This window comes from Cavia porcellus, unplaced genomic scaffold, assembly GCF_034190915.1.
Source record: "Cavia porcellus strain 051 isolate PalLab524CR breed Dunkin Hartley unplaced genomic scaffold, mCavPor4.1 scaffold_29, whole genome shotgun sequence".
NCBI classification, from domain to species: domain Eukaryota; kingdom Metazoa; phylum Chordata; class Mammalia; order Rodentia; family Caviidae; genus Cavia; species Cavia porcellus.
Genome location: NW_026947512.1, coordinates 48,918,372 through 48,942,900, shown reverse-complemented (window position 1 = coordinate 48,942,900; position 24,529 = coordinate 48,918,372). Strand labels below are relative to the sequence as shown.

The window sequence follows — 24,529 nt, the reverse complement described above, 5'->3', positions numbered from 1 at the left end:
CCTGGACTCTTTCCGTGAAATCACGTGGTCTCTAAATGCTTTGGCAGACAGGTGCAAACCGTGTGTGCAGTAACATCACTGCTGTGTGTGGCTGGGACAATGTGAGAGAGGACATGATACATATGTCTACATCAGCAGCATCCCATGTGTCCATTTGAAAGGCCACTTTGTCCCCACAGAGTGACTACATGAGAGAGAAGTCTCAGGGAGGAGACTGGCACGGAATGGAGCCCTGAGAATGGCGGGGCTTTCTGTGGCTGCAAGAGGGAGGTCAGGACAGATGAACACGGCCAGGGCACCCCCAAGCCCCGTGTGGAGTGAGCGAGGAAAAGCGGTCTGTTGGTGGCAAAGGCCTTGAACCCGTGCATTTCATTCAACAAATACTGAACACTTCCTGTGTTCCAGGTGCTGCTGTGGGAGCTGATGCAATGGCAAAGAGCAAAGCAGACAAAACAGAAACCAACTGTGCAACCCACTGAGGGGCTGCAGACAGACAGACAGACTGCACACCCGTGATGCCCGAGCGGAGAGGGTGCTGGGAAGGCAGAGCTAGGTCAGAGTGACAACACGCCTAGTGTTGCTGTTTTACAGCAAGGCACCAGGAGGGCCCTCTGGGACGATGGCACTTGGAGCGGATCTGGAGGAAGTGATAGCATGAGCCATCTGGGCACCTTTGAGAGAGCTGCCAGGGTGAAGGACCCAAGGGCAGAGCCGGCAGGCTGGCAGGGGCCAGTGCCGGTGCGGAGCGAGGGAGAGAGTGGTTTGATGATGTTAGGAAGAAAGCCAGAATCAAATCACGTAGGCCTGGCCAGCCATGCAGAACAATGTGCTTACCCAGCAAATGCCTCCTCTACTGCCTGCCACAGACTGAACACACCTTTGTGCCAGGCTGACCTGGGGTGCGCTGTACTGTGGTCGCAAGGAGGGCAGACAGGGTGAGCACACAGCTCGAAGTGTGCCCGCGTGCTTTATGCCACACTCCACTCAGCCCAGCTTGCTGCTTTCCCTTCAGCCTCAGACCCTCAAGACGTAAATGAGGCCCAGCCCCAGGCCACCTGCACCCCAGGGCAAAGCCCGTTCAGAGCCCGGCTGGTACCTATCACATGCAGTCACTTGCAGACCTCTGGGTGGAGAAGAAGCAGCTGAGCGTGGGTGGCTCCTTCCCAGTTTGACTGGGGCTATGTGGAAGGTGTCGGAGGTACCCTAAAAGGGAATAAGCAGTGTCACTTTGAGCAGCAGTGAGTTTGCTGGTCCTACATTAGAAAATGTTACACAAACCATTATGTGAACAGGACAGTTAAGAGGTTGTGCCGGGCCCCTGGGAGAAATGATGGTATGATGCTCGGCTCTCCCTTACTGGGAAAACTCCTACGGCAGCGGAGTGGGGAAAGGCTTCTCCTGGCTCCCAGTTTCAAAGCGCGGGTCCATGGTGCTGGGTCCTGGGGCTTTGGGCCTGTGGCACCAGAGCATGTCATGTGGGGGTCTCAGAAGAAAGGGAGGGAAGACGGGGGAGGAAGAGGGAGAGGCTGGTACCCTCGCTAAGGGTGTGTTCTCATTGGCCTAACTTCCTTCCTCTGGGACCTGCCCCTCTACAGCAGGACAGACTGGTGACCAGTAAATGTTAGGGATGAGAGAGAGAGGTCCAGATTTGGACTGGGCTGTCTGGAAGGGCATGGGAGGACAGCGGGAGAAACCTAGGTCTCTCTGAGAATCGAGGGAGACAAAGTGCAGACAGGGGAATAGATTACACTCCAGCCATGCCAATTAAAATCACTCTGGACACTGAGGGAAGAGAGCAGGGAACTCAGAAATAAACCCTCACCTGGAAAATACACCCTCAACCTTGATCAAGGCTGCCAAGATTATTCAATGGAGAAATGACAGTCTTTTCAAGAAACTGCTAGAAAAACTAATATTCACAAGCCAAAAAGGAAGCATGACTGCTGTTTCCACACTGTTCACAAAAATTACACAAAGAACTAAATCTAAGAGCTGAAATTGCAAAACCTGAGAAAGAAACATAGGATAAAATTTTCATGACACTGTGAGTTCAGGCTGGACGATTTAGTGGCTTAGTGAGACCTTGTCTCAGAGTAAAGCAGGGCTGGGAATGCAGCGCAGCGCAAAGGCCTGGGGCTCAATTTCCAGTGCCAGGAATAATAATAGTGATCAGGAAGGCAGTGTACGGGGCGCAGAGCCCCTTGGAGGCCGGGGTGGGGGGTAGCGCTCTTCCTCCCGGGGCTGGAGGGCGACCTGGGGTACCGGAGACCACGGACTGCCACAGCTCCCACCGGGCCAGGCTGGACCCTGCCACAGTGCGCGACGCCAAGCTTTAACATGGGCCACCGGCCAACATGGCAGCTCAGGGAATGCAGGGCAGGCCCTGCTGCCCAGGCGAGCCCCCGCCCGAGGGCTGGCGTTTGCGGAGCTGGAGATGGGGCTGCCTGGGGAAGGAGAAGGTGCCCCGCGGTGGGCAGGGTCAGGAAATCACCGCTGCAGGATGCCGGGAATCTCGCCCTCCACCTCTCGGTTTCCTGGGGCGCAGCTCCTAATTTCTTGGTCAAAGAGAGGCAGCAGCAATCTGTTGTTCTCACAATGGCCCCTTGGGGCGAGTTTTGAATCTCTTCTCTGTGCTACAAGCACCTTGGCTGCTTCAAAGGTTCTCCTGGGGGGCTCCCGGGCAGCCCAGGGGGAGGGCTTGTTGCCAAGGGAACCGACCCAGTGGCTGAAGCCTTAGAAGTTTCAGCCCACTGTCCACTGTCCACTCTCCAGGGAGGAGAGCAGGCTGCAGGCTGAGCGGCTCCAGCCACGCCAGCCCTCAGGCCTGCCCCAGGAATCCTCCAAGCCGACCGAAGAGCTGGGTTTGGAGAGCGGACGAGAAGCGACGCCTGCGCCTGGGGCCTGAGAAGGGCCCTCCTTCCCAGAGCGTCCCAGAGCCGGCCAGGAGCATCCCCAAAACGACCTTCTGAGGGTCCTGGGCAGTGAATGGGTGCGCAGAGGGTTTCCCGGGGCGCCACCTGTGCACACTGAAGGGAGCACCTTGGGGTGATGGGAACTGGCCAGAGGTACAGTCATCCCCTAGGGCTCTCAATCGGCACCCGACCTGGGTCAGCCCTATGGGGCTGGACCTTTGTGCCATGGGACCCATGTTGCCTGCAGAAGGTAAGTAGCTAGAGGCGGTGTCAGGGACCAGAAGTGAAATGCTTCCTGCACGTGTGTGTGCATGAGAGTAGGGCCCTCACTCCGGTTCTTCCTCTCTGGAGCAGCCAGCAGTGCAATTCTACAGAAGCAAATGAGTCTAACAGAGCAGGAAGGCTGCGAAGTCTAACATCACAAGGGCAGATAAGCAATGCTGCTCCACTTCTTTAGTTATCAGGAAATTCACATTAAAACCATAGTAGGACAGTGCTACTCACCCACCTGAAAGGCTAATCTTAAAAAAAATGGTAACACCAAGTGCCGGTGAGGCCACAGAACAAGACTCCCTTGTGTTGCTGGTAGGCGTGGAATAGTGACAGAACCACCTGGCACAAATGGCTGGCAGTCGCTGTGAAGTGAAACACATCATGCCTGTGGCACAGCAACTTCACCCCAGTGCAAACAGTGCTCCTCTGGGAAGAAACAAGTATGAAGTGGAAGGCTGTGGCTGCTGTGGAAACGGGGAACGCCCAGTGGTGTGAAGATGGGGAAATGAGCAGCTGCACGTCCACACTGTGGAACCCCACACAGCCGTCTTCAAATCCAGCTGCTCAAGTGTGCCCCGTTGGTGACTCATGCGTGAGTGGAGGTCTTATGCCGAGGTACACGTCTTGTGCTTTCATTTGTGAAGTTTAAGTGCCAGCAAAACTGATCCACGGATGAGAGGGAGTCAGAACGTGCTTGCTTTTTTGGGAGGACCCTGCCAGGGACAGGCTGAAAAGGAGCATCCAGTGCCAGAGATGCCACCTCAAGGTGATGGTGTCACCCAGGGGCCCATTCTCACACCGTGAGGTGGAGGGTCCTGCAGGGGAAGCTCACTAAAGAGCACTGGCACGGCTCTGTGATGCTCTGGGTTTAATCTCCAGCACTGGACAACGAAATGAGATGATCCATGCGCAGGTAGAAGAGAATATGGGCTACTGTGTGACCCACCATTACCTACAGGCAGCTCTGCATGCCAGTAAGACCCCTGGGAGGTTTCAGTGCACACACAGCTTTAAGAACTACTTTAAAGAAAGACTTTAGGGTCCAGCGAGCCACTGGGAGGCATAGAAAGGGGAGGCAGAAGACCTTCACAGGACATCCAGGTTGCTGGCTGGGGGGAGGGTCATGGGACACCATTTGCTGAGGACCAAGATGCAGAATTTGCGTGCAGCTCTGTCTCTTCCAATTCCATGAGCGGTTGTGGCCCAAACCTGGCTCTCTGGGAGCCACCAGGCTCACACCACCTCGGTTTTAGGAGAGAGAGGTGGAAGCCAGAGTTACAGACTCAGAGGAGAGCAGGTGCTAAGGCTAAGCAGGTTTCCACGGGGAGAAGGAACTCAGGGGCTGGTGCGTGCCGGGCAAGAGCCTGTGCTGGTGGCCCTGTGTGCTGGGACAGGAGAGGACCCTGGACCTGCGGAAGAAACCGAAGGAGAAGCACTGACGGGAGGTGAGGAAGTGAGAGGAGGTCATGAGCACTGTCCTCGGCGGCCCTCATTTCCTCTATGACGTGGAAAACAAGGCCATCGCAGAGCGTGACACAGATGGGAACAGCTGAGTGTGAGGGTTAGAGCTGCAGAGAGGGGAAGGGAGGAGAGCACGCAGGATGGCCCAGCCCAGGTGGAACGAACACACCAATTCTATTCTGGAATTTCTAAGACGCAAACCATCTTCCTCGTTGTGCTCTCTGAACACCTCAGCCTGTGGCTTCGGAATCTCTTCAGACTCCACCCTGGGGAGTGCAGTACTGAAATCGTGTGTTGTCTCTGTCTGTAAGCCATGGAGAGGCACTCAGTGTCCACCTTTGCTGTGAACTCTTGAGATTATCTGTGGCAAGCATAGAGGGGAGTGAAAGCTGCCCTCAGATATCTGAAGGACAACCCACGAAGAGGTTCCATGTTGGCCTGTGTCCTGGGTGCGCTGTGCTCCAGCAGGGCAGGATGGTTGCCCCAGACTCCCACGGCCTGGGAAAGCCAGAGACAAGAGCCTGATTTCCTTTCGCCTTGTTGCTCTACCCTCTACCACCTTATCTTCCCTGGTGCAGTCTTGAGGCCAACACCCCAGGGCGAGGCCTGGGTAGCCGAAGCTGGCTGTGGTGAGGGTGTGGTCTGAGCACGTTCTGGGAGGGTCCTGTGTGGGCAGCACGGCCCCTGCCCTGGGAGCACTATGCAATGCAGCTGTGCTGAGGGAAGAGGAGGGGGGTTTCCTTCGCAAGGGTTGATCTCATGAGCCTCCCATGGTGAGGCTGAACACAGCAAGCCCAGTCCCTGGCTTCCTGTCTCCCCACAGGGCAGCTCCATGAAAGATACCATCTGCTGCTTTGTGACTTGGCCAGAGGCTGAATGGCCAGGCCGCTTGATCCCAGACTTTCCATCTCCACTATTAGGAGGCTGATACTCCTCTTTTCATTGTGAGTACTAAGCTTTGGTTATTTTGTAACAGCAACAGGAAACAGACTGGTACAAATCCCAAAGCAAGAAAGCCAGCTGTGGCAGCCCTGGGGGCTCAGGGCTGACTGGCCCTTGCTGGCTGTTCCTGTTCTAGAAGGGTCAGGGCACAGGCACAGAACAGGTGACTCTGTCCAGACCCTCGACCAAGGAGGTCAGCGCCAACAGCAGCCAAGGACAGAGCTCCGATCCTTGGTCCTGTGACTGCAGTGCCCTTGATCTTAAACATGGTAGTCTCTTGCCTGTGCCTCAGTTTCCCTATGTGTAAAATGGTGATGGTAATGGAGTTGCTTTTGAGGGTTAAATATGCTTAGAGGAGTGCCTGGTGCATCCAGTGTGTTTAGCTATTTATATAATTTAGTTGAGGCAGCTTTTATCTTGGGGCGTTTTAATTATTAATGATGTTTCTTTTAAAAATACAAATCGCTCCAGTTGCATAAACCACATACTTACAGAATGAGGTTGGGGGGCCAGTTGGAAATCTTAGGGAAGAAACCTTCAGAAATAAGTGTCCTCTTGGGGACCAGAAGAGGGGTTCTAGGTGTCTCCCTAGGTGTCTGCAGGAGTCAGGGACAGGTGTACATGCAGGACAGGTGACTCTTGAGGCATGGTGGGGACAGCAGTAAGTACCCTTGCTGGCTCCCAGCCTGGCACTGTGGGCAGATGCCACATAGTGGAGGCTGGGCCACTTCTGCCCCTTCATGCTGTGTGGGTCTTGAGTCTTTGACTTCAGAGGAAATAGCAGGAATGCTGGGCACCTGCCTGGCTGTGTCACTGTGTCTGCCTTGGGTCACTGCTGCTGTTTAATAGGATCCACTGGGCCTCCTTGGGTCTGAAGCCCTGCTGTGTCTTAGGGAGTCTGGTGTGGTGGAAGCCCCTGAAACCTGCCTGAGCTATCTAGAGTGAAAAGCAGGTGAGAATGCGCTGTCACAGGCTGTTTGGGTCAGAGCTCTCACTGGCTGGGCACCGCACAACCTAAGCCAAGAGGCCAGCAATGAGGCCTGCTTGTCCTGGCAGCAGGGCGCCTCCTGGGCCCATCCTCCCTCCTGAGGTTCAGACCTAGGCCTGTCAGGGACCATGGCTTCCACCAGGCCCTGCCAGCTCCCTCTCCCTCTGTGGGAGCGCTTCCTGTAGGTAATGAGACCTAGGCTCTGCCTCAGAAAGCCCAGGCATGGCCTGCTCCTCCATCCTGCCCCCTGGGGTTCCAAGAGCCCAGGCCAGACTGCAGTGGGCAGTGACTGGAGGGGCAGTGGAGCTGCGGCCTCTGTTTCTTAGTGAAGCTCTCCTTTGAATCTCAGAGGCCGCTAGAAAGATTCGGCTACGGAGAAGTCAGTGTCCTGGGGCTAACAGGGGCTGTGGGCAGCAGGGAGCCCAGCCCTTTGCTTACATGGACACTCAGCCCAGTTCAGCACCAGTCTTCCACGCTCAGGCCGGCCCTGCAGAGAAGTTGTTAGCAGCAGCTCTGACCAGGAATGGGGAAGTCAGATGGCTCAGCACCGGGACACCGGGAAAGGCACAGGCTGGGCAGCCACTTCGGGACTCCAGGGTCCAGCTCCACTCTGCCTGCTGTGTGACCTCATGCAGGCTCTGTGCCTCACTGGCCAGTCTGTGGAATGAGAATGCTTAGTGCGGTGGAACCCTGCCGCTCCCTGGAAACATGTGGACCCCGTGTTGTGCCAGGTAAGCCCGGGTGCCAGGCTCTGTCCCAGTGTATCCCTCTGACGTGCTGCTGGGTCCCTGGCAATCGTGCCCGAGGGTAAGACGTGGAGTCTGCCGGGGACTGGGAGACACAGAGCTGCCAGGCAAGGGAGGGAGGCGGTGAGGGACAGGGCAGGGGGGGCAGCAGATGGCAGGAGACATCGAAGCGCAGGGCCAACAGCAGAGGATCTGGGTCCTCACAGGCCGCGTGACTGATTCCAGTCTTCACCCTGCAGCTGAGCTGGGAGGCAACACGCGCTAGAGAAGGGCTTTGAAGGGTGCCAGGCCGCAGGGTCTGGTTTAAGCAGGGAGTTGACAGGGTAGGAGGGTGGGAAGGGGGGGGGGGGACGCGGGCGCAGCTCTGGGAAAGTGCGGGGCTCGAGGACCGCGGGCCTGGCAGCCCTGAGGCTTGGAGCTGGAGGAGCAACGCTGCCCAGGCCAGACTGCCGGGGTCGGTGCCACACAGCCCGGGGCCCTCACACTCAGGGCGGCTGGTGAGGGGCTCGGGCTTCTTCAGCGCCCTGGGGTGCTCAGCCTACAGTGGTTGGCAGACCTGGTGAGTGAAGGCACGACACCCTCAAGTTCTTCCCATCCGGAGACACTGAATTAAAATATATCGATAAAACTAATTTTATCAAATTCTTTCACGTTTTAGAGTTTATCTTTCAATTCCGAGTGGCTACTTGAAACTCCCCGTTGCTCATAAATCTTTTCTTCGCGGTTCCCCTGCGCCCGAGTGCGGAGAGACGCAGGGCCGGGGCAGAAGCGGGCAGAGCGAAGCGACCTGCGGCCTGCAGTGCGCGTGTCGCGCGGCCTCGGTGCGCACCGAAGCCCCGGGACGGGCGGCGCGCGGGCTGGTTCTCTCCTAACTCGGCAACTTTTTCCAGGTCCGAGCCGCTGTTTTTCACGGTCTTCTCCGCAGCGGTCGGCAGAGCTGCGTCCCGCGGGCTGGGAAGAAGCCGCGCCAGGCCGAAGGTCGCGGCCCCAGGCGGGCCTCGGTTTCCCCTGACCGACCTGTCCACTGCGGCGGGGACACGCGCAGAGGCTTGGCTGCACTGGTTGGACAGGATGCCCACTGTGCCCGGGGAAACGCAGACGTGAGGCCGGCACGCCGAGGCACTGCACCAGGTCCCGGAGCCCGTCTGGGCCCGTCCGACCCGCGACTCCCCGCGCGCCCTCCAGCGCTAACTGCTTGAGCCCGCCCCTCCTGGCCCGCGCCCGTCCGCCTGCCGCGCGCCGCAGTACGGGCCGCCCCCGCCCCGCCCCATCCCAACCCACCCGCCGCCGCCGCCGCAGGAGCGCAGGGAGCAGCGACAGCAGCTGCTGAGCCCAGAACCCCTCCTGGGCAGCCAAGCGAGCGCGAGCCGCGGCGGAGCGCATCCGGGCCCCGCGCCCCGGCCGGGCGAGCCGAGCGGAGCCGAGCAGAGCCGGGCGGAACCGGGCGGAGCCGAGCGAAGCCGAGCGGAGCCGAGCGGCTGCGGGAGGCAGCCCGGGCCGGGCGCGCTGCTCCTCGGCAGGGGTCGCCGGCCGGGTCGGGGCGCGGGGCGGCCATGGCTCAGGCGGCCAAGCAGCTGAAGAAGATCAAAGACATCGAGGCGCAGGCCCTGCAGGAGCAAAGGGAGAAGGAGGAGTCCAGCCGGAAGCGCAGGAACCGCTCGCGCGATCGCAAGAAAAAGGTGAGGGGCGAGGGGGGGTTCAGCACCGCGGACAGCGCCGCCGCGGCTCGGTCAGAAGGAGCCCGAGCTGAGCGGGAGCCGGAGCCGGGCGCGGCGCAGCTCGGAGCGGCGGGGAGAGCGCGCGGCCCCCGCCCGGTGCCGCCCCCCGCACCCTGCTCCGGGCCCTCTCCCGCCGGAGCTCGGGAGCAGCCCGAGTTCGAGGTCTGTGAGCGTAGCCCCTCAGCCAGCAGCCCGGCCCGGCTGGGTCGGGGTCCAGGCGGGCTGGGCGCAGCCCTTCCCCGCGGGGTGGGTGGGGTGGGCTCCGTCCGTGGGGCTCCTGGCCGGCGGGGCCGAGGCTGTGCGTCCCGCGCCCGCCCCGCGAGGCTGTGGGACCGGCCTCGGGCCTTCCCTGGAGATGAGGCCCCAGAGGAGAGCTGTGCTCCGGATGCACGTAGCGAGCCCCGCTGTAGCTCAGCTGTGCCCGCCCCGTCGGAGCTGCCGTCCTGTGGGTAGCAGCAGCCTCGCCACGACGCTCCCCTTCAGCAAGACTGAACGGAGGCCTTCCCCACACTAACGGGAATCAGAGTTTGGGTGGGTGCCACTTACGAAGAGGATCCCGTCGGGTCTCCTGCTAGGGTCTGAAGCGCCAGGCCCGTCCGTGAGTCAGGCGGGGAAGCCTGGTAGTGTGTGGCGGCGCTCGCCCACTTTCTTGGCAGTCGTGCAAACTTCTCGTTAGGAAACAGTGCTCTCTGTTTGCATGCCCGCTGCCTGCTTTTGGAGCCAAGGCGATCCTCCAAAACTGCGCACTGGGTGTTTTCAAGCCCACTGCTGGCTCTCAAGCTTCCACTTTGATGCTCCTGATACCGTAGGTAATTTTTTGAGCAATCATCTCGACAAAACTCTCCCTTCTCTCTTTTTTTATTCCTTTCTGGTCTATGAAACTCTCCATGCTGTAACTCTGAATTCTATGTCATGCACACACAGAAAAGTAGAAATTTCAATTTTTCTCTTGGTCTAGACCTCTATATTCTTGGTGAACTTTGTTTCCGTATTTAAATGATAGAGGGCAATGTATTCCCTTTGCCCTGCGTGGTGCTGCTTTGCCTTCCTAGCTGGTCACAGCACACTGCGTCAGTAAGCAGCAGAAGCCTTCCACACGGCTTCACACTGTTTCATGCAGTATCCTGAGGTGCTGTGATTGACACAGTGGTGGAGAAACGTTGATTTGAAGTGATGGCAGTGGCCTGCACTCTTTAGACTCATTCTCTGGATATGTGGGGAAGTGCTGTGGGATGCAGCGATGCTCCTTTTTTATTTCATAGAGATTGTGAATTCCCTGAGCTATCCGGATGGTCTTGGTAGCCATATCAGAGAATAGGGTCAATGTTTATAGGAAAATATAAAATCACAAAGCTAGAAAACCCCAGAGGGCAAGGTGAAGGAGGCAGGACAGTGCAGAAAGGGACATTTTACATAACTGCTTCATTTCCTCTGTGTGTGTGTGGTCCAGCTGAGGGCCGCCTGTATGCTTAGCAATGCTGTGCCACCGAGCAACGCCCCTCGCCTTATGAGAGATTTAGAAAAAGTTCACACAGGCACTGCTCAGGCAGAGGACTGGGGACTAGCTAGAAGGTTCAAATGAGGTGAAATCTAACTAAGATGCACTTTCACCTGTGAAGTCATAATACACATAAGATGTATTATGATCAAGCAGCTGAGGACTTTACAGTTGATCGCAAGGACGACAGGCAAGCTGTGGAACCATCCTCCGTTTCTTTTATCAGCACCAAGAAAGAACTTCCCACATGCAAATGAACATTTATTCCAGTGATCTGGCAATTCACAGAACTGTGTGGAGAGCAGAGCTGAGAGTAACCTGAATTTACTAGAAGGAAAGGTGTCTGTCCTGTGGATGACTGACTTAACTGGGGCTGAGCAGATCCGCATCCGCTGATGGAGATGATCGTGCTGTGACTTCGCTGGCAGCCACAGCACTCACCGGCTAATGATTGTGTGGGAAGGTGCCTGGCGAGGGGTGCTGGCATGGGGTGGAGGAGGCTGATGTTGTGACGCACTGCCTGACACAGAAAGGAGCCTCTTGACTCCAGGAATGTCTAGGAACGGGGCTGGTGCTCTGGGGCTCCTGGGTGGTGGTGGGGGACCTCCTTCTTAGGGGCTCCATTCCGCTTCTTTGTGCAGCATGCGTCCTTGTCAGCAGCTTGCAGATCATTGCTGCAGCGCATCGTTTTTGTCCTAACAAAATCCAGCATTTTGACATTTACTGATGAGTCCCTCTGCTTCTGCAGGTTGCAATGCAAAGAAAGAAGCCACAAAATATGCTTTAAGAAGCCAGTTACCTTAAGAATGACAGCTTTCTAGGACTGAGGAAGCTTCAGGCTAAAATGTGTGTGAAACGTGCTTTTTCCATTTGCCCAGAGCTCAGGGTTAGGAGAGGATTTGAGGGCAGAGCAGCAGGTGAAGGAGTGGGGAAGAGGAGAGAGAGGGGGCTCCCCCGCAGCTGCACTTGCATAGGCTCCACTGGGTTCTCTTTGCCCCTCATCTGTCCATCGGCCTCATCCCGTGATGTCAGTGATGTCAGTGAAGGAAAAGATAGCATCACAGTCCCACTGTGACTCCAACACCTCCCAGTGCTTGGCTCACGGGGTGTGTGTGGTGGGTGTCAGTGGAGCGAGTGGCTGAATGAATGAACTAGTTAATATTTTTTTTTGTCTTTTTCCTTTTTATCGGTACCAGGGATCGAACTCACGACTGCCTGCTTGCAAGGCAGGTGCTTATGCCGCTGAGCTAAATCCCCAGCCCGAACTAGTTAATATTGCTCTTTGCTTGCCTACATATTGTCTTGGTTTCAGGCAGGGGTCCAGGTGAACAATATTGTCTTCAGGGTGCATCTGTGGGAAATCTGGTATTCCTTTCCTTTCTAGTCATTTGCAAAGCAGTAGCAATTTGTAGGCAAGCAGTGGAACTACTTAATCTTTTGCTGCAGTGAATTCTATCTCTGAGCATGGAATTAGTTCCTTGTGGGATCCTCGCTGTACTACTTGTGGGTTTCAGTTATTTGGAATAGTGGTGTCTGCAGTGGACCCCAAGGAGCCAAGACCACAGGGAGGGGTGGAGAAAAGGTGCAAGAAGCAAAAAAAAAAAAAAAAAAAAGAAAGCCCTGGAACGGAGTGGTCTGTTGTGTCTGGGAGGTGTGCACCGAGGGGCCCTCAGCCTCACCTTCCCATGTGTGGCTCAGTGGGCTCTGCTTCTGGACTCTGGAGGTGTCTTCAATGGGTCCAGTGACTGGCACCACAGAGAAGGCTGAGGAGAGGAGTTTGCCTGCCATGAGGATCACTGTGGAGGTCTTGTGGGTCAAAGGACAGGGTAGGAGCCTGTTGTTGAGCAGGGTGGGGGGTAGGAGCTAATCAGGACTCCCATTAGCAGAAGATCTCAAGTCACAATCCTGTGAGCTCTAAGGGGGCTCATACATTTGATTCAGGATCCAGCCCACAGGATGGAAAGGAGTTGATCCTCATTAACGTTGTTAAACTGCACTGGGGCAATTGCTGAGCCATTTTGCTGCTCTGTGTTGCAGTATGAACTGATATTTGTAGATAAAGCCTTTGGCTTTTGAGTTGCATAATTGTATTGTGTTGTGCATAAATTATTAAGGCATTAATTTATTGCAAGCCTCTGAAACTGTGATGGTGAACCTTTGAGAGCTTTCGGTGAGAATAGCCTGCTGCAGCACAAGTTCCTTGGGTTCACCACCACTGCTCTGAAACATCCCAAAGCTCTATAGCTTCCTATGCTAGTGCACAGGGAGCTTCAGATAAATGGACAAGGTCTTGCCCTCACCAGCTCTGGGAGGCCCTGAGCTTGGGTAAGATGGGGCTTTTCCAGCAGCCTCCTGTCTCTTTGCCAACCCAGCCCCTTCGCTGCTGCAGAGATGGTGGTGGTGGGGGGCTGCTCTCTGGAGCACCCTTCACTTCTAAGCCATGGGTAAATCAGGCCTGTGGGTGGGGAGGATGTCACGGGCCTGCACATCCAGCCCTGTGCGACTTGTACTTCATTTGCTTCTCACAGCTGCCCCAGTGGTATAGACAGTGGCTGGAATTCCGAGGCTGGAGGGTACAGCCTTCTTGGTAAGGGGAGGTCAAGCTGGGCCTCTGCTTCTCCTGCTCCCAGCACCACAGGCTGTTTGCTCTCCAGCTCTGCTTTTGTCCTCTTAATATGATAATGCTTTACTTTATTTCTTTTAATTAACATCTAACAATTGTATATATTAGAGACCATAGTTAATAACATAAAGATTGCTGTTGAAATGTCCCCCCAAAGACCCATGTGTAAGAAACTTGGTCCCCGAGCTGTGATCCATCTCATAGTGATGGAATCTTTAATAACCAGGCCTAGCAGGAGGTCTTTGGGGTAGCAGGGCATGTCTTGAGGGGCTGGGGATCTTGGCTCCCGCGTCTTCTCTTCTGCTTCCCAGCCATTATGTGAGCAGCAACCACATGCTCCTTGTCATGCTTTGTTCCTCACTACAGTCCAAATTGCTGTGGACTGATACGTCCAGAGCTGTGAGCCAAAATGAACCTTTCCTCTTTGTAAGGTGATAATCTCAGGTAAGATGTTTAGGTTATCAGCATAATGTTTGTTCATTAAATGGTTCTTTCTAGTAAATCCAAGGCCCAGCACAGGCCTGGCCATCTCCTGTTTGTGTAATCTGTTGTTCATTTGAGAGGCCAGCACATTATTATTTTGGTGCTGGTAAATGAAATCAAGATGCTTTAAATCATATCTTCATTTCATTTTCAGAAAAGAAATGAAGTTCCTGTTCAGACAAGATTTATTACCACAGGCCTACTCAGTCATCTGTGAGTCTGGTCTATAACTGTGGGATGGGCTTGGATATTTTCAAGCTTTATTAAGGTTCCAGATGGCATTTGTAGCTCCATATCAGAAGAAAAACACAAGCATGGCCTCTAATTATTCTGAGAATCCGATCACTGTTAGGACTGTGGCCAATAACTTTGGGTAAGGGCTGTCACAGAGGACGAGATGTGTGGTGTGATGGCTGTATCAGACAGATCTGTGAGAGCCCCTGGATCTTGGGAACACAAAGTACACCATAGTCCTCAAGAAAGGAGACCTTGCATAATAGACACTCAGCAAATGCAGAGAAGATTTAATGACCAGCTAGTTTTATTTTAAACTTTGTTTTTAAACATTTGCTTTCACCATGACTGCATGTTTCTCCTCAGAGAGTTCCTCTATTTTTGCTGAAGTGATAATATGTTTGCAATGGCTTTCTTCTCCATGTTAGGGCATCCCTGGGGGCTGTGAGACAGCCTTCTGTTTATCAAGGTGCTGCTTTTGTGGAGTCCACAGGTTTCCACGTGTACAGCAGGAATTACTTGCCATGTCCTCTGGGAGTTTGGTAACTCTGGTGCTAGGCTCAAACCCAGATTCCCCGATGCTAAGCTTGCTCACAGGCTGCTGGGCATGGGTCCCCTCTTGGCCTGGGCTGCACCTTTGAGTGGCCAAAGCTACAGTAGGCACCAAGAGGAGAATCAAACAGAAGATGTGTTTCCTTCCTTGGAACCAAGGGCTTACAAATAAATGGGGTCAGAAGATAAGTTGGGAAACTGCTAGGAGCAGTTACTTCTTAACCTGAGGCAGAGGTTGGAAAGCTTGGCATAGGACCACTGGTCTCAACTGCCCCTGGATCAAAGGTGCCCATGTGTCCTCCAGATGTTTCAAGGACAGTCTAGTTGACAGCTGAGGATTCTGGGTACCTTGGTTGGCACCAGAGCCTGCAGTAGAGAATGGCTGATGACAGTTCTAGGGGTTGCTGCTTTCTTTCTGGCTAGTTTGTCTCACAGAATGGTTATTAATATCCTTACCTTTCTGTGTTAGAGAGCTCGGTGTCTCCCACATAGAAAGCATCTTCTCATGTAATCATTTCCTAGAGGACTTCTACTTGTCAATGCTGAAAAACAGCATTTTTGCAATCTATCTTTTCTAGTTTGTGTTCCTGCGGATTAAGCCCAGGGCTACTGCTCTGCTTTATAGCATCAGTCTTTTTTTGGTTTTTCATTTTGAGGCAGGGTCTTACTTTGTCACTGAATTGTCCATGCTGGTCTCAAACTGGACCCCAGTGGCCCAGCCCCCTGGAGTGCCTAGGTTACGGGTATGTACCTCCATGACTGGTGTGTCTTCACATGGGTTATGTAGTTGAATCTGGACAGCTGAGGTTCTGGCGAGACTGTGCTGGCCAGGAACCACCTGGGCATGGTGTGGGAGGCTGGAGGGGAACTGAGGTTGAGGAAGCCCAGCAGTGCTGCAGAGCTCTCCCGTGCACTTGCTAGATGCCTGCTGTTCCGCTGCTTGCTGGGAGAAGGCCAGGGCCATGCACAGTCTCCACGTGCTGTAGATGAGTATGCCAGAGGCAAGCAGGCCCAACTAGCTGGAGTGCAGGATGTCTGCACCAGCATCAGGGAATAGGGGAGGAGAGGAGGTGCCTGATGACAGATTTGCACAACCACAGCTCTTAAAATGCACGTGCACGCTGGGGCCCAGAACTTTGAGGTGAGGTGGTGGGCACAAGGGGCAGTGAGCTGTGGTACCTGTGGCCTGGGCCTTGTGCTACTGTCAGAACTACTCCAGGGAGAAGGCTTGCTGCTGTGGAGTGGCCTGTCCTGCCCTGCAAGTTGGACCCTGGAAGTGGCCAGGGCCAGGCATCTGCATCCCACAGGCCTCCTGTCTCCCCTAGGCGAAATCTGTATAGACCACATTGGTCCCTGCGGCCTTGTATTCTAGCAGACTGTGTGATGAGCTGGGACTGTGGCTGGACTGAGAGAGTTTAAAACCAGGAAGCAATAGCAGGGACCTGGCACATGCTCATTTATTATGCACCCTGCTCCTCCAAGGAAGCATAGACATGGACAGGGGGACCAGAGGACATGGTATGTGGAAAGGGGCCACCAGGGGATGGGAGGAGCTGGTCTGCAGAGGGGTCAGCAGGGCTGTGTACAGGAGACGGAGCACCTGGGCAGAGCTGGGTGGGTGCCCTCTGCAAGCAGAATGGAAACACAGGGATCAGTGCAGGCCTGTACTGGAATAGCCTGTTGGAGTGAAGAGCCCGTGACAAGGGTTACCCATGTGAATGTCAGAGCCAGTGCAATGGAGCAGCCTAGGATGACACTGGTGTTTCCTTGGACACACATTGAAATATTGCTTATTTATTTACTCATTTATTTATTGAACTTGAGAGCCACCTGCTTCACCCTCCCTAGTGCTAGGATTTCAGGTGTGCACATCCAACTTACTATATACATTTATGTAAGTGAATGTGTGGTGTCACTGTGCGTGTGATCAGTGGCAAAGGATTCATTGCTGACATGCCACTCAGATAGCTCGCTGATGTGTCTCTCACTGAGCTTGGAGAGAGGAGAGAGAGAGAATGGATTGAGGAAGACATAGGAGCCGGGCGGAAAGAGCTACAGTCAGCTCTGTTCTGGGCTCTCTGGCAGGCCCTGCAGTGCAGCTTCTGAGGGGCTGCTGTGAATATGGTACAGCCAATGCCAGTCACAGAGTCACAGCCCCAAGGAACCCTGCACATCTGCAGTGAGCAAGCCCACCCTGCCTGTGGTGTGTACCAGAGGGGTACGACCTCCTTCCTCCTAGAGAAGGACTTAGACACCGTCACCCAGGTGGGGACACCCTGTGTGTTCATTAAAACAATGCTCAAAAGACTATTTTCAAGAAGACAGGTTCTTACTGTGTTGACCAGACTGGCCTTGAGCTCCTCGGCCCAAGCAATGCTCCTGTCTCACCCCAGGTAGCTGGGGGTACAGGTGTGTGCCACTGCCTCTGGCTCTGTGAACTGAAGAACATATTTTTAGCTGGACATGGAGCTGTATTGCAAGATTAAGCTCAGCCTGAGCAACTTAGAGAAATAAAATAAAAAATAAAAAGGGCTGGAGGATAGTTCTGCTTAAAGTCCCAGTACTACACACAAAATAGTTGAGAATGTTTTTAATAAAAATGGATACGCTTTTAATGTCAGACATGTAACTAAATGGAAACACTGTGCACAAAACATTCACAATGGCTGCCGTTGACATGTTTCTGAGTGCTTTAAGTTTGCTTAATTCTCTTCTGTACTCATATATTTTAAAAAATATTAATGATACCCAGAAAAGACAGAGGTTGCCCTGATTATCAAAAAAGTAGGCAGGCTCTCCAGGGCCACGTGTTTTCTGGACATGAAGTCTGGAACTTGTAGATGCCATCACACCCCAATTAAGAATTCCAGGGTGATGTGGCCTAGAGCCAAGTAGGTAACAGAGTGTCCTGGCTCAAAGAGGAGCTGGACTGTGGTCCCAAAGTGTCCGGGCGCCTGAGTCTTGGCATGGGAAGCCATCCATTGTAAACCACTTGAAAACGTGTGCTGGGCCTAATTCTGTCCTTTGCAGCCAGAGTCATCTTCCAAAAATGCAAATCAGGCTGGGCACTCCTCCTTTAGTCCTCCAGGGGTTTCCCAGTCTCTCTGGGAATAAAGCAGGCTCCTTGCCTCGGTTCCTGGGCCTTCCCGCCCACCCGAGCTGCGTTTGCAGTTTCTCTCTCCGGCAGGCTGTAGGTACTGGTGTCCTGTCCTCCAGCCTCCTGTGCTGTGGAAATGTGTGCTTTTACTCGCCTCAGCCTTCCTGCCTGCTGACTGTGCAGCCCACTGTTAACATGGCAAGAGTGTGGACCCGCGTCCCAAGTCCAGACGCCTGAGGTGGCCTCACGGGTTGGAGGCCCACAGCCCTTGAGCTGAGTGTGTGACCGGGGCTGTGGCAAAGCAGTGTGAAGGGTGTAGGGCTTGGCAGAGTGAGATGACTGACTTTTGCTCTGTATGGGGTGGAGAGAACTGTCCCGTGTAAAGGACCGGAACACAGGAAGCACTGCATAATCTATGAGTCTATTGCTGGGGTCCCACTTACACCTGGATGCCCCCACTCCATCCCCAGGGCCACCAGCAAAGGCTGAGACTCCGCGTTCACAAGCTGTAATGTGTGGAGCGGGGAGAGCCTAAAGGACCCGCAGGTCCACACCACAGCTCCTCAAGGATTTCAAAACATGTGACCCCTGAGGTTTTCTTGGGCCAAGGTGAGACATGAAAGGTGAAAGTATGGACACCCAGGTTGGACTATGACCTTGTTTGCAGTGGGACTCAGTAGTTCCTTCCCAGAAATGGCCTTCGAGCTGCGGGCCATGGTTGGAGCCACTCACCGGTCTTGGTGCTGTTTCTTAGACAAACTGGGAAAGGTGGTGTAGACACACAAACCTACCCTCAACTTCAGGTACAAAGAATACTCAGAACCAGCATGGTTCAGCAAAGCTCTGGAGCCTGGATAGCTACATGGCACCTTGCAATTATGCAATACCATGGAGAACCGGAAAATTCACTTCAGCATCACTTGCGGGATTGTGCTGGTCTCTGTCCTCAGCAGCACCCTGTGAAGGAGCAGAGCGCTAGCTGATCCAGGGTGCACTGTGATTGCGGCCAGGCCCTGTTCTGGCATGTCTGGCCCACCAGAGACCCCAATGGATGCTTACCCAGGCAAAGAGCAGAAGGCACCCAGCAGCCACCTGACGCTGGCAGCCCTGGGAGCACAGCATTGCCATGGAATTCTTCAGGGAGTATCTTTCGCTGTCTGCAGTGGGGAGGGACCCAAGTGTCAGCTGGACTTTTTAAAAACATGAACTTCTTGCTTGCCGTGCATGGCGTGTGCTGTGGCCTCCTTCCTAAGTGGTCTGCATGGAGTGAGCCGTAGTCTGTTGTTTGTGTTTGATAGAACCTGGGGGCCTCACTCCTGCCACCGAGTGCTGTGCCACTGAGCTGTACCCCAGATGTCGGTATTTACCCACATGGGACTCCATAGAGGCAGATGGAGACCAGCACACCTTATGCACCAGAGCCAAGGGCACAGCCACACCTTCGCAGTGTCTTCAGAGGCGCTGTGCTCTCTCTACCTTCTCCACCTGGCACTTGCCTCCACTGGTCCTGCAGCAGCCTCTCAGGAGCCTGCTGCACTAACTACCACCTTCCAGCAGGGTCTCTCTTATAGCAGAAGCACTAAGCTGTATCTCCAGCCTTTTGCAAGTTTTCAGGGCCTGGCTAAGTCACTAACATCATCCAGACTGGGTTTGAGCGTTTGATCCTCCTGCCTGACCCCCTAGGAGCAGAATTACAAGTATGTGTCATCACGCCCTGTTTAGAGAACTGAGGGTAGTTACTTCACTCCACTCTCCTCTCTGTCTTCAGGTTGAATTCACCACTGCCTGGAGTGGCTCAGGGAAACATCTGGTCCCTCTTTGCCCCTGCCTGAGCCCCTAGGCACTGCACACTCCTGGCCCAGCAGCTCCCACCCCTGAGCCCGAGGGACCCCAGCCTGTTCTCTGCCTGCCTTTTAGGGCCAGCATCACCTCCCCCAAGCCTCCTGGGTGTGATTGGTGGTGTTCTGGCTAGATCTGCCGCAGAGAGGCTGAGTGGGGCGGGACCCGGAGCCCTTTCTACTCTGTCGCTGAGCCTGGCCCAGAAGAGGCCCTGCCTAACACTAAGGCAGCTATAGTGAAGTGTCCTGGATGACAGACTCAGGCAGGACATGACACGATCATGGCCTGGTGTCTTGATTAATCAAGCCTCAGACAGCGTGGGTCTGTGAGCTCTCTGCCTCCTGCCCCTTCTGCCAGTCCTGTGAGCACTCACTGCTGCTTCAGTGGACAAGAGGAGCTGGCACTGGGACAAGAGAGCCGCAGTCTCTCTTGTGTGACTCTGGACACTTTGCTGAGCCTCAGTTTCCTTACCTCTAATCTAGGGAGTTGATGTTGAGAGTTTCAAGCCTCTTCAGGCATTTGTTCATCTGAAAGCGGGCAAGCGACAGGGCCATGGGCCAAAAGGCTCCCACACGGCACACTTCCTCTGCCCCAAGGTGCGCTTGGGGGATGTGAGGAGGGTGAGGCTCTCCTGTGTGGACCTGGTCCAGCTGTAGAAGGTTCTGGACTTGGGCACAGAGGTGCCAAAAGAACAGTAAAGACTGCCCCACTGGCTGGGCCTCTCATGTCTGCTCTGTCCCACCCAGTGCCCCATTTACACACGTGGATGCTCCTGTGGGCAGTTGCGGGGAGAGGACGGTGTGCTGCCGAGGTGTCCAGTCCCTCCTGGCTGGGAAGGCTGCCCATGTTCTCGGAGACAGATCTGGCCCTTTGTGTGTTTATGAAGGTGTCTTCTGTGTTTGTGACAGAGGGTGGCACAGGTCTGTGGGAAGCAGAGCACCTGTGATTTCCAGGCCAGGGGACTGGGTGCTCCTCCGCCACTGCCACATTGCTGCTGAGAGCTGCAGAGAACTGGGGCCCTGACTTCAGGAGGGGTTGACACCCTGGCTGCAGACTCAGTGAGGCAGTATGCCCAGCAGACCTGACTGTTCAGAGGGTTGCCTTCTAGAGGGTGTATCAGTCAGCTTTGTGTGACTGCAATGACATGGCGGAGGTGATCACTTTATAAAAAGGAAACAGTTACTGAGGTTGTCAGTTTGGGGAGTTCCAGGCCAAGATGAGGGGGTGCTGTCTGCATCTCTGGTAGAGGTGCCACATGGTGATGGTCGAGAGCGCATAGCAGAGCTCCTAGCTTGCCTCATGAGCCAGAAAGCAGAAGACACCAGCCAGGAGTGCCAAGGTCCCCAGCTTCCATCAGGGAGGCCCCAGAGACTATGAATTCCTGTAGGCCCCACATTTTCACAGGCTGCCTAGGACCATGCCAGTAATAGATGGGCCATAGGGATGAATTTGATCTTTCTGGTAAAAATACCAGCTCCTTCACTTCCTGAGCTTCCAAAAGGGCAGCATTTTCAGGGGAAGCTGGCACAGTTTAGCTCAAGCCCAAGTTCTGTTTTCTTTTAGCCACTCACCCTGACACCTGCCCCACACTCTGCAGTGCAGTGCTGCCTGGTTCTCCAGGAAGCCCCAGCTGCTGGAAGCCTTTTCTGTTTTTTTCTAGCAGCCACATGGCAGACACAGAAAGGGAGGAGAAGCTCAGGAAGGACTGACTTTGAATGAGAGTTGTCTCCTGTATGCAGGCCTCCAGGCATACCAGAAAACTGGTCCATCTCATGTGGACAGGGATGTGTGGTGCCCAGGGTGGGGTTCACAGGCTGGTCAGTGCATTCTGTCCCTGCATTCTGGGTGGGCTGTGGCACGGGTCCTGTCCCAGGCAAAGGGAGCTCCCCAGGTGGGGTGTGCACCACAGGGATGGTAAACAGTTAGCTAGAGGCTTTGGAATGTCTCTCCACAGCGTCCAGGGTCAGCGGCAGGAGCTGTGGAAGGTACTGTGCTTGCGCTCCTGCTCCTGGCTTCCAGGGAACTGCCTTGTGAAGGGCCCCCAATTTGCCCGAGGTCAGCAGGCAAAGAGGAATGACCTGGGGCTTCTCCCAGCTGCTGCTTCTAGGGCTGGTGCCAGAGTTAAACGAGATGAGACAACAAAGGGCCCGAGAGGGGAGGCTGGGAGGTAGGGCCCGAGTGAATGGGGAGGACACTTTCAGAGCACTGCTGCGGGTCCTGAAGCTTGCACAGAGCCCTGGTATTGGTTCTCATGGCTGAGATAAAATTCTGTCCCTACACGTATTCTCTTCCAGACCCCTTGGGGAGGAAGGCGTGTGTTCCCCAAAAAGAGCCAGCACCCTTGACAGGGCTAGGGAGATGGAGATGGAGGTACAGATGTGGATGCATAGACAGTGACATGGGCAGAGAGCACAGGGCCAGTGAAAGTGCATGGTGGGGGAATCAGGGTGGGGAATCGTGTGGGGGGACAAAGGAGCTGTGGGTCCTGACCTTGCCTCTCAGGCAGTACGGGTGGTCTTGGGAAAATCACTTCATCTTCTAGGCTTCTCTTCTCACCTGTAGAATGAAACACCTGGACTATACTCAATGACAAAGCATTGTGCTGCTGTTTTTAAATTAAGATAGACTTTAAAAGTTTATTTTGAGATGCAGTCTTGTAATATTGCACAGAGTGGCCTTAAAACTTCTGGCACAAGCAGTGGTCCTGCCTCAGCTTCCCAAGGAACTGGATCCAGGCTGTGCCCCTGTGCGCAGCTAGGCCTAGCATCTTGCAGGAGACTGGGCAGCTCTCACAGCCCATCCACTTCACGAGGAAACTGCAGTGTGAAGAGTAGAGACGACTGGTCCGCGTCATGCAGCTATCTTTAGTGGCCGAGCAGGCAGGAGAGCCAGGTCTCTTGTCCCCACTTTCCTGAATATGGTGAGGAGTTTCAGCTCTTGCCAGTGGCTGCTTCAGGTCCAGTAGGGAGCCGAGTGGCCTGGAAGGAGGAAGGAACTTTGTTCTTAGATTCACGACAGGCAGAGCACAGAGCCTGCAGACACAAGATGCGTGCATCTGCACTGCCTGCGCAGCCTGCTGAATTATTCAGGAGCCCCAGGCGCCTCTACGAGGGAGACGCCGCTGCGGTGCAGGCCTGTGGGTGGAGGCCAAGCCTCTCTGGGGCTGGGGCAGGAAGCACACCCCCACAGGTTCTTTTGGGCTGGTCCTTGTCCCAGTGCCCTAATTAGTATTCTTTGGGTGCTGTGTGCTGTTCAGGGTGTGTGTAGGGGCCTGTGGTCTGGTGGCCCTGACCTGCTGTGGACACTTGGCCTGTTTACATGTAGCACTGGGGCGCGGGCAGTGGTGCAGAACAACCCACAGAAATGAGCACAGGCATCACCTATGACCTGCTCTTTTTATAGGCAGAAAACTGAGGCTTAGGGCAGGTCCCAGCTACTCTGCACCATGAGACATGTGATTTCCCTGTTAATTTAAACCAGAGTCTGCAGACTGTGGCCTTGAAGGGTCAGGTAGTGAGGATCTGAGTTTCTGTTGGCGGGCATTCAGCTGTGTGGTCTAGCAGGAGAGCAGCTGCAGACGAAACACATGGTGAGTGTGGCTGTTCCAATAAAACTTTATTAATAGCCACTAAAATTTGAATTTTATTTTTCATACAGTACGAAATGTTATTCATTTTCTTCCTCAAACCATTTAAAAATGTAAGTCATTCTTAGCTTGTGGACTATGTAAGAACTGGCAGCGGGCCAGGTCAGGTGACTGGGTGCAACTTGTCAGCCCCTGGGCTCCAAGCTTGTGTTTCTCCCTCAGCTGTACATGGGTGCAGTGCCTCGGTCAGCCTGGCATCCCAGCAACCTGCCGGCTGAATGGCTGCATCTGGTGATTTGCAATAAACTCGGATACGCAGAGGAGTGCTCATCTGCTGTTTTGATCCCTCAGCCATTCTTTGAGGGAGCTGGCCGCATGGATGTGACAGGCTGGGGCCGTAGGGCTGGCCCACGGGAAGAGCTGCAGGGCTCCTGGCTCCACCCAGTAGGCCTTAGTCTTGGGGCGCTGCTCTGGGCACTGGGTCCTCCATAACTGGAGCTGGCAGCCCAGGGCACAGTGAGAGGGGCCCCCACTCCTGGCATCTTCTGGTGGGGCCCACCTGAATGCCCGTGAACAAGGTCTGCTTTCCTTCCTGCATCTCCTTAGCACTGGCTCCTCAAATGAGGCTGCAGTGTCTGTCCTGTTGAGGGGGAATTGTTAAATGTAGCTAAAATTAGATGTTTTGTTTGAATTATGTTAATTTGGCTTAATTGCCAGAAATCAATGTTCTTCGGAAATCTGAGAGTTCTGCGGGTCTTGGTAAATAATAGTAATCCCTTATTTGGGTGGAAAGCCTGCCATGAAGCCTCCTCTTTCATTATCTCATTTGAGCTCTCACAACAAGCTCACAAGGAAGGGCAGCCCCCTGGGATGTGGCACTGGCCTTTGTGGACCAGGAGGTGGAAGCCCGCAGTGCTGGGCTCATTCATCCCTCAGCTCACAGCCCATGGGAGGTGGAGCTGGGGTGGAGGCAGGTCTGTCTTGTCTGTGGCTTCCTTCTCCTGGTGGTGTCTCAAACGCCTGGTCTTTTGTTTGAGTTGTAGGTAAGGCTGGCTTCATATGTGGGGCAGGGTCTACTTTCAGAAGTCCCCTGCCTGGTAGAACGCTCTGGCATTACCACATTAAAATTAAACTGCCTTGCGACTTGATTCTGTCCAGGGCCACACAAATTATGTAGCCAGTCTGGCTGGAAGATTGGCTTCCTAGGCTAGCACATGTCCTTTCCTGTTCACTTCACCTTGACTGAGATTTGCTCTTAGCCATGGCAGCCGGGATGTCAAGGAGCTTACTTTTTATAGGTGACTCCCTGGACCTACATGAAGGTGACACTGTGTGTGACTTCCAGCAAGAAGGCCAGAGGGCCAACTCTAACTCCTCTGCCATCCGATTTTGCCTCTGGACTTGGCCCCCGATATAGGAGGGGGTGATGGTCATCAGAGGTAAGGTTGAAGGTGCCATGAAAAGCATCCCAGGCCATGGTGGAGGCCACAGGCTGGATGCAGAATAAATTTCTGTCTTCCGGCAGGGAAGGTAGTCAAATCCAGGTCTGGTACAAACTAAATTTTCTGTTGGGTTTT

At 54.5% G+C, this 24,529-nt stretch overlaps 1 protein-coding gene across 2 annotated transcripts in view; it reads left to right on the top strand.

Moving 5' to 3' along the window:
- The first annotated feature begins 8,763 nt into the window (after positions 1 to 8,763).
- Ank1 (ankyrin 1) overlaps positions 8,764 to 24,529 on the top strand; it is a 175,156-nt gene continuing 159,390 nt past the window's right edge. For both annotated transcript variants that reach the window (XM_063239904.1, XM_063239903.1), the window contains exon 1: positions 8,764 to 9,001. In XM_063239904.1, coding sequence (XP_063095974.1) covers positions 8,876 to 9,001 — 126 coding nt within the window. In that variant the 5' untranslated portion in view covers positions 8,764 to 8,875. The remainder of the gene's footprint in view (positions 9,002 to 24,529) is intronic.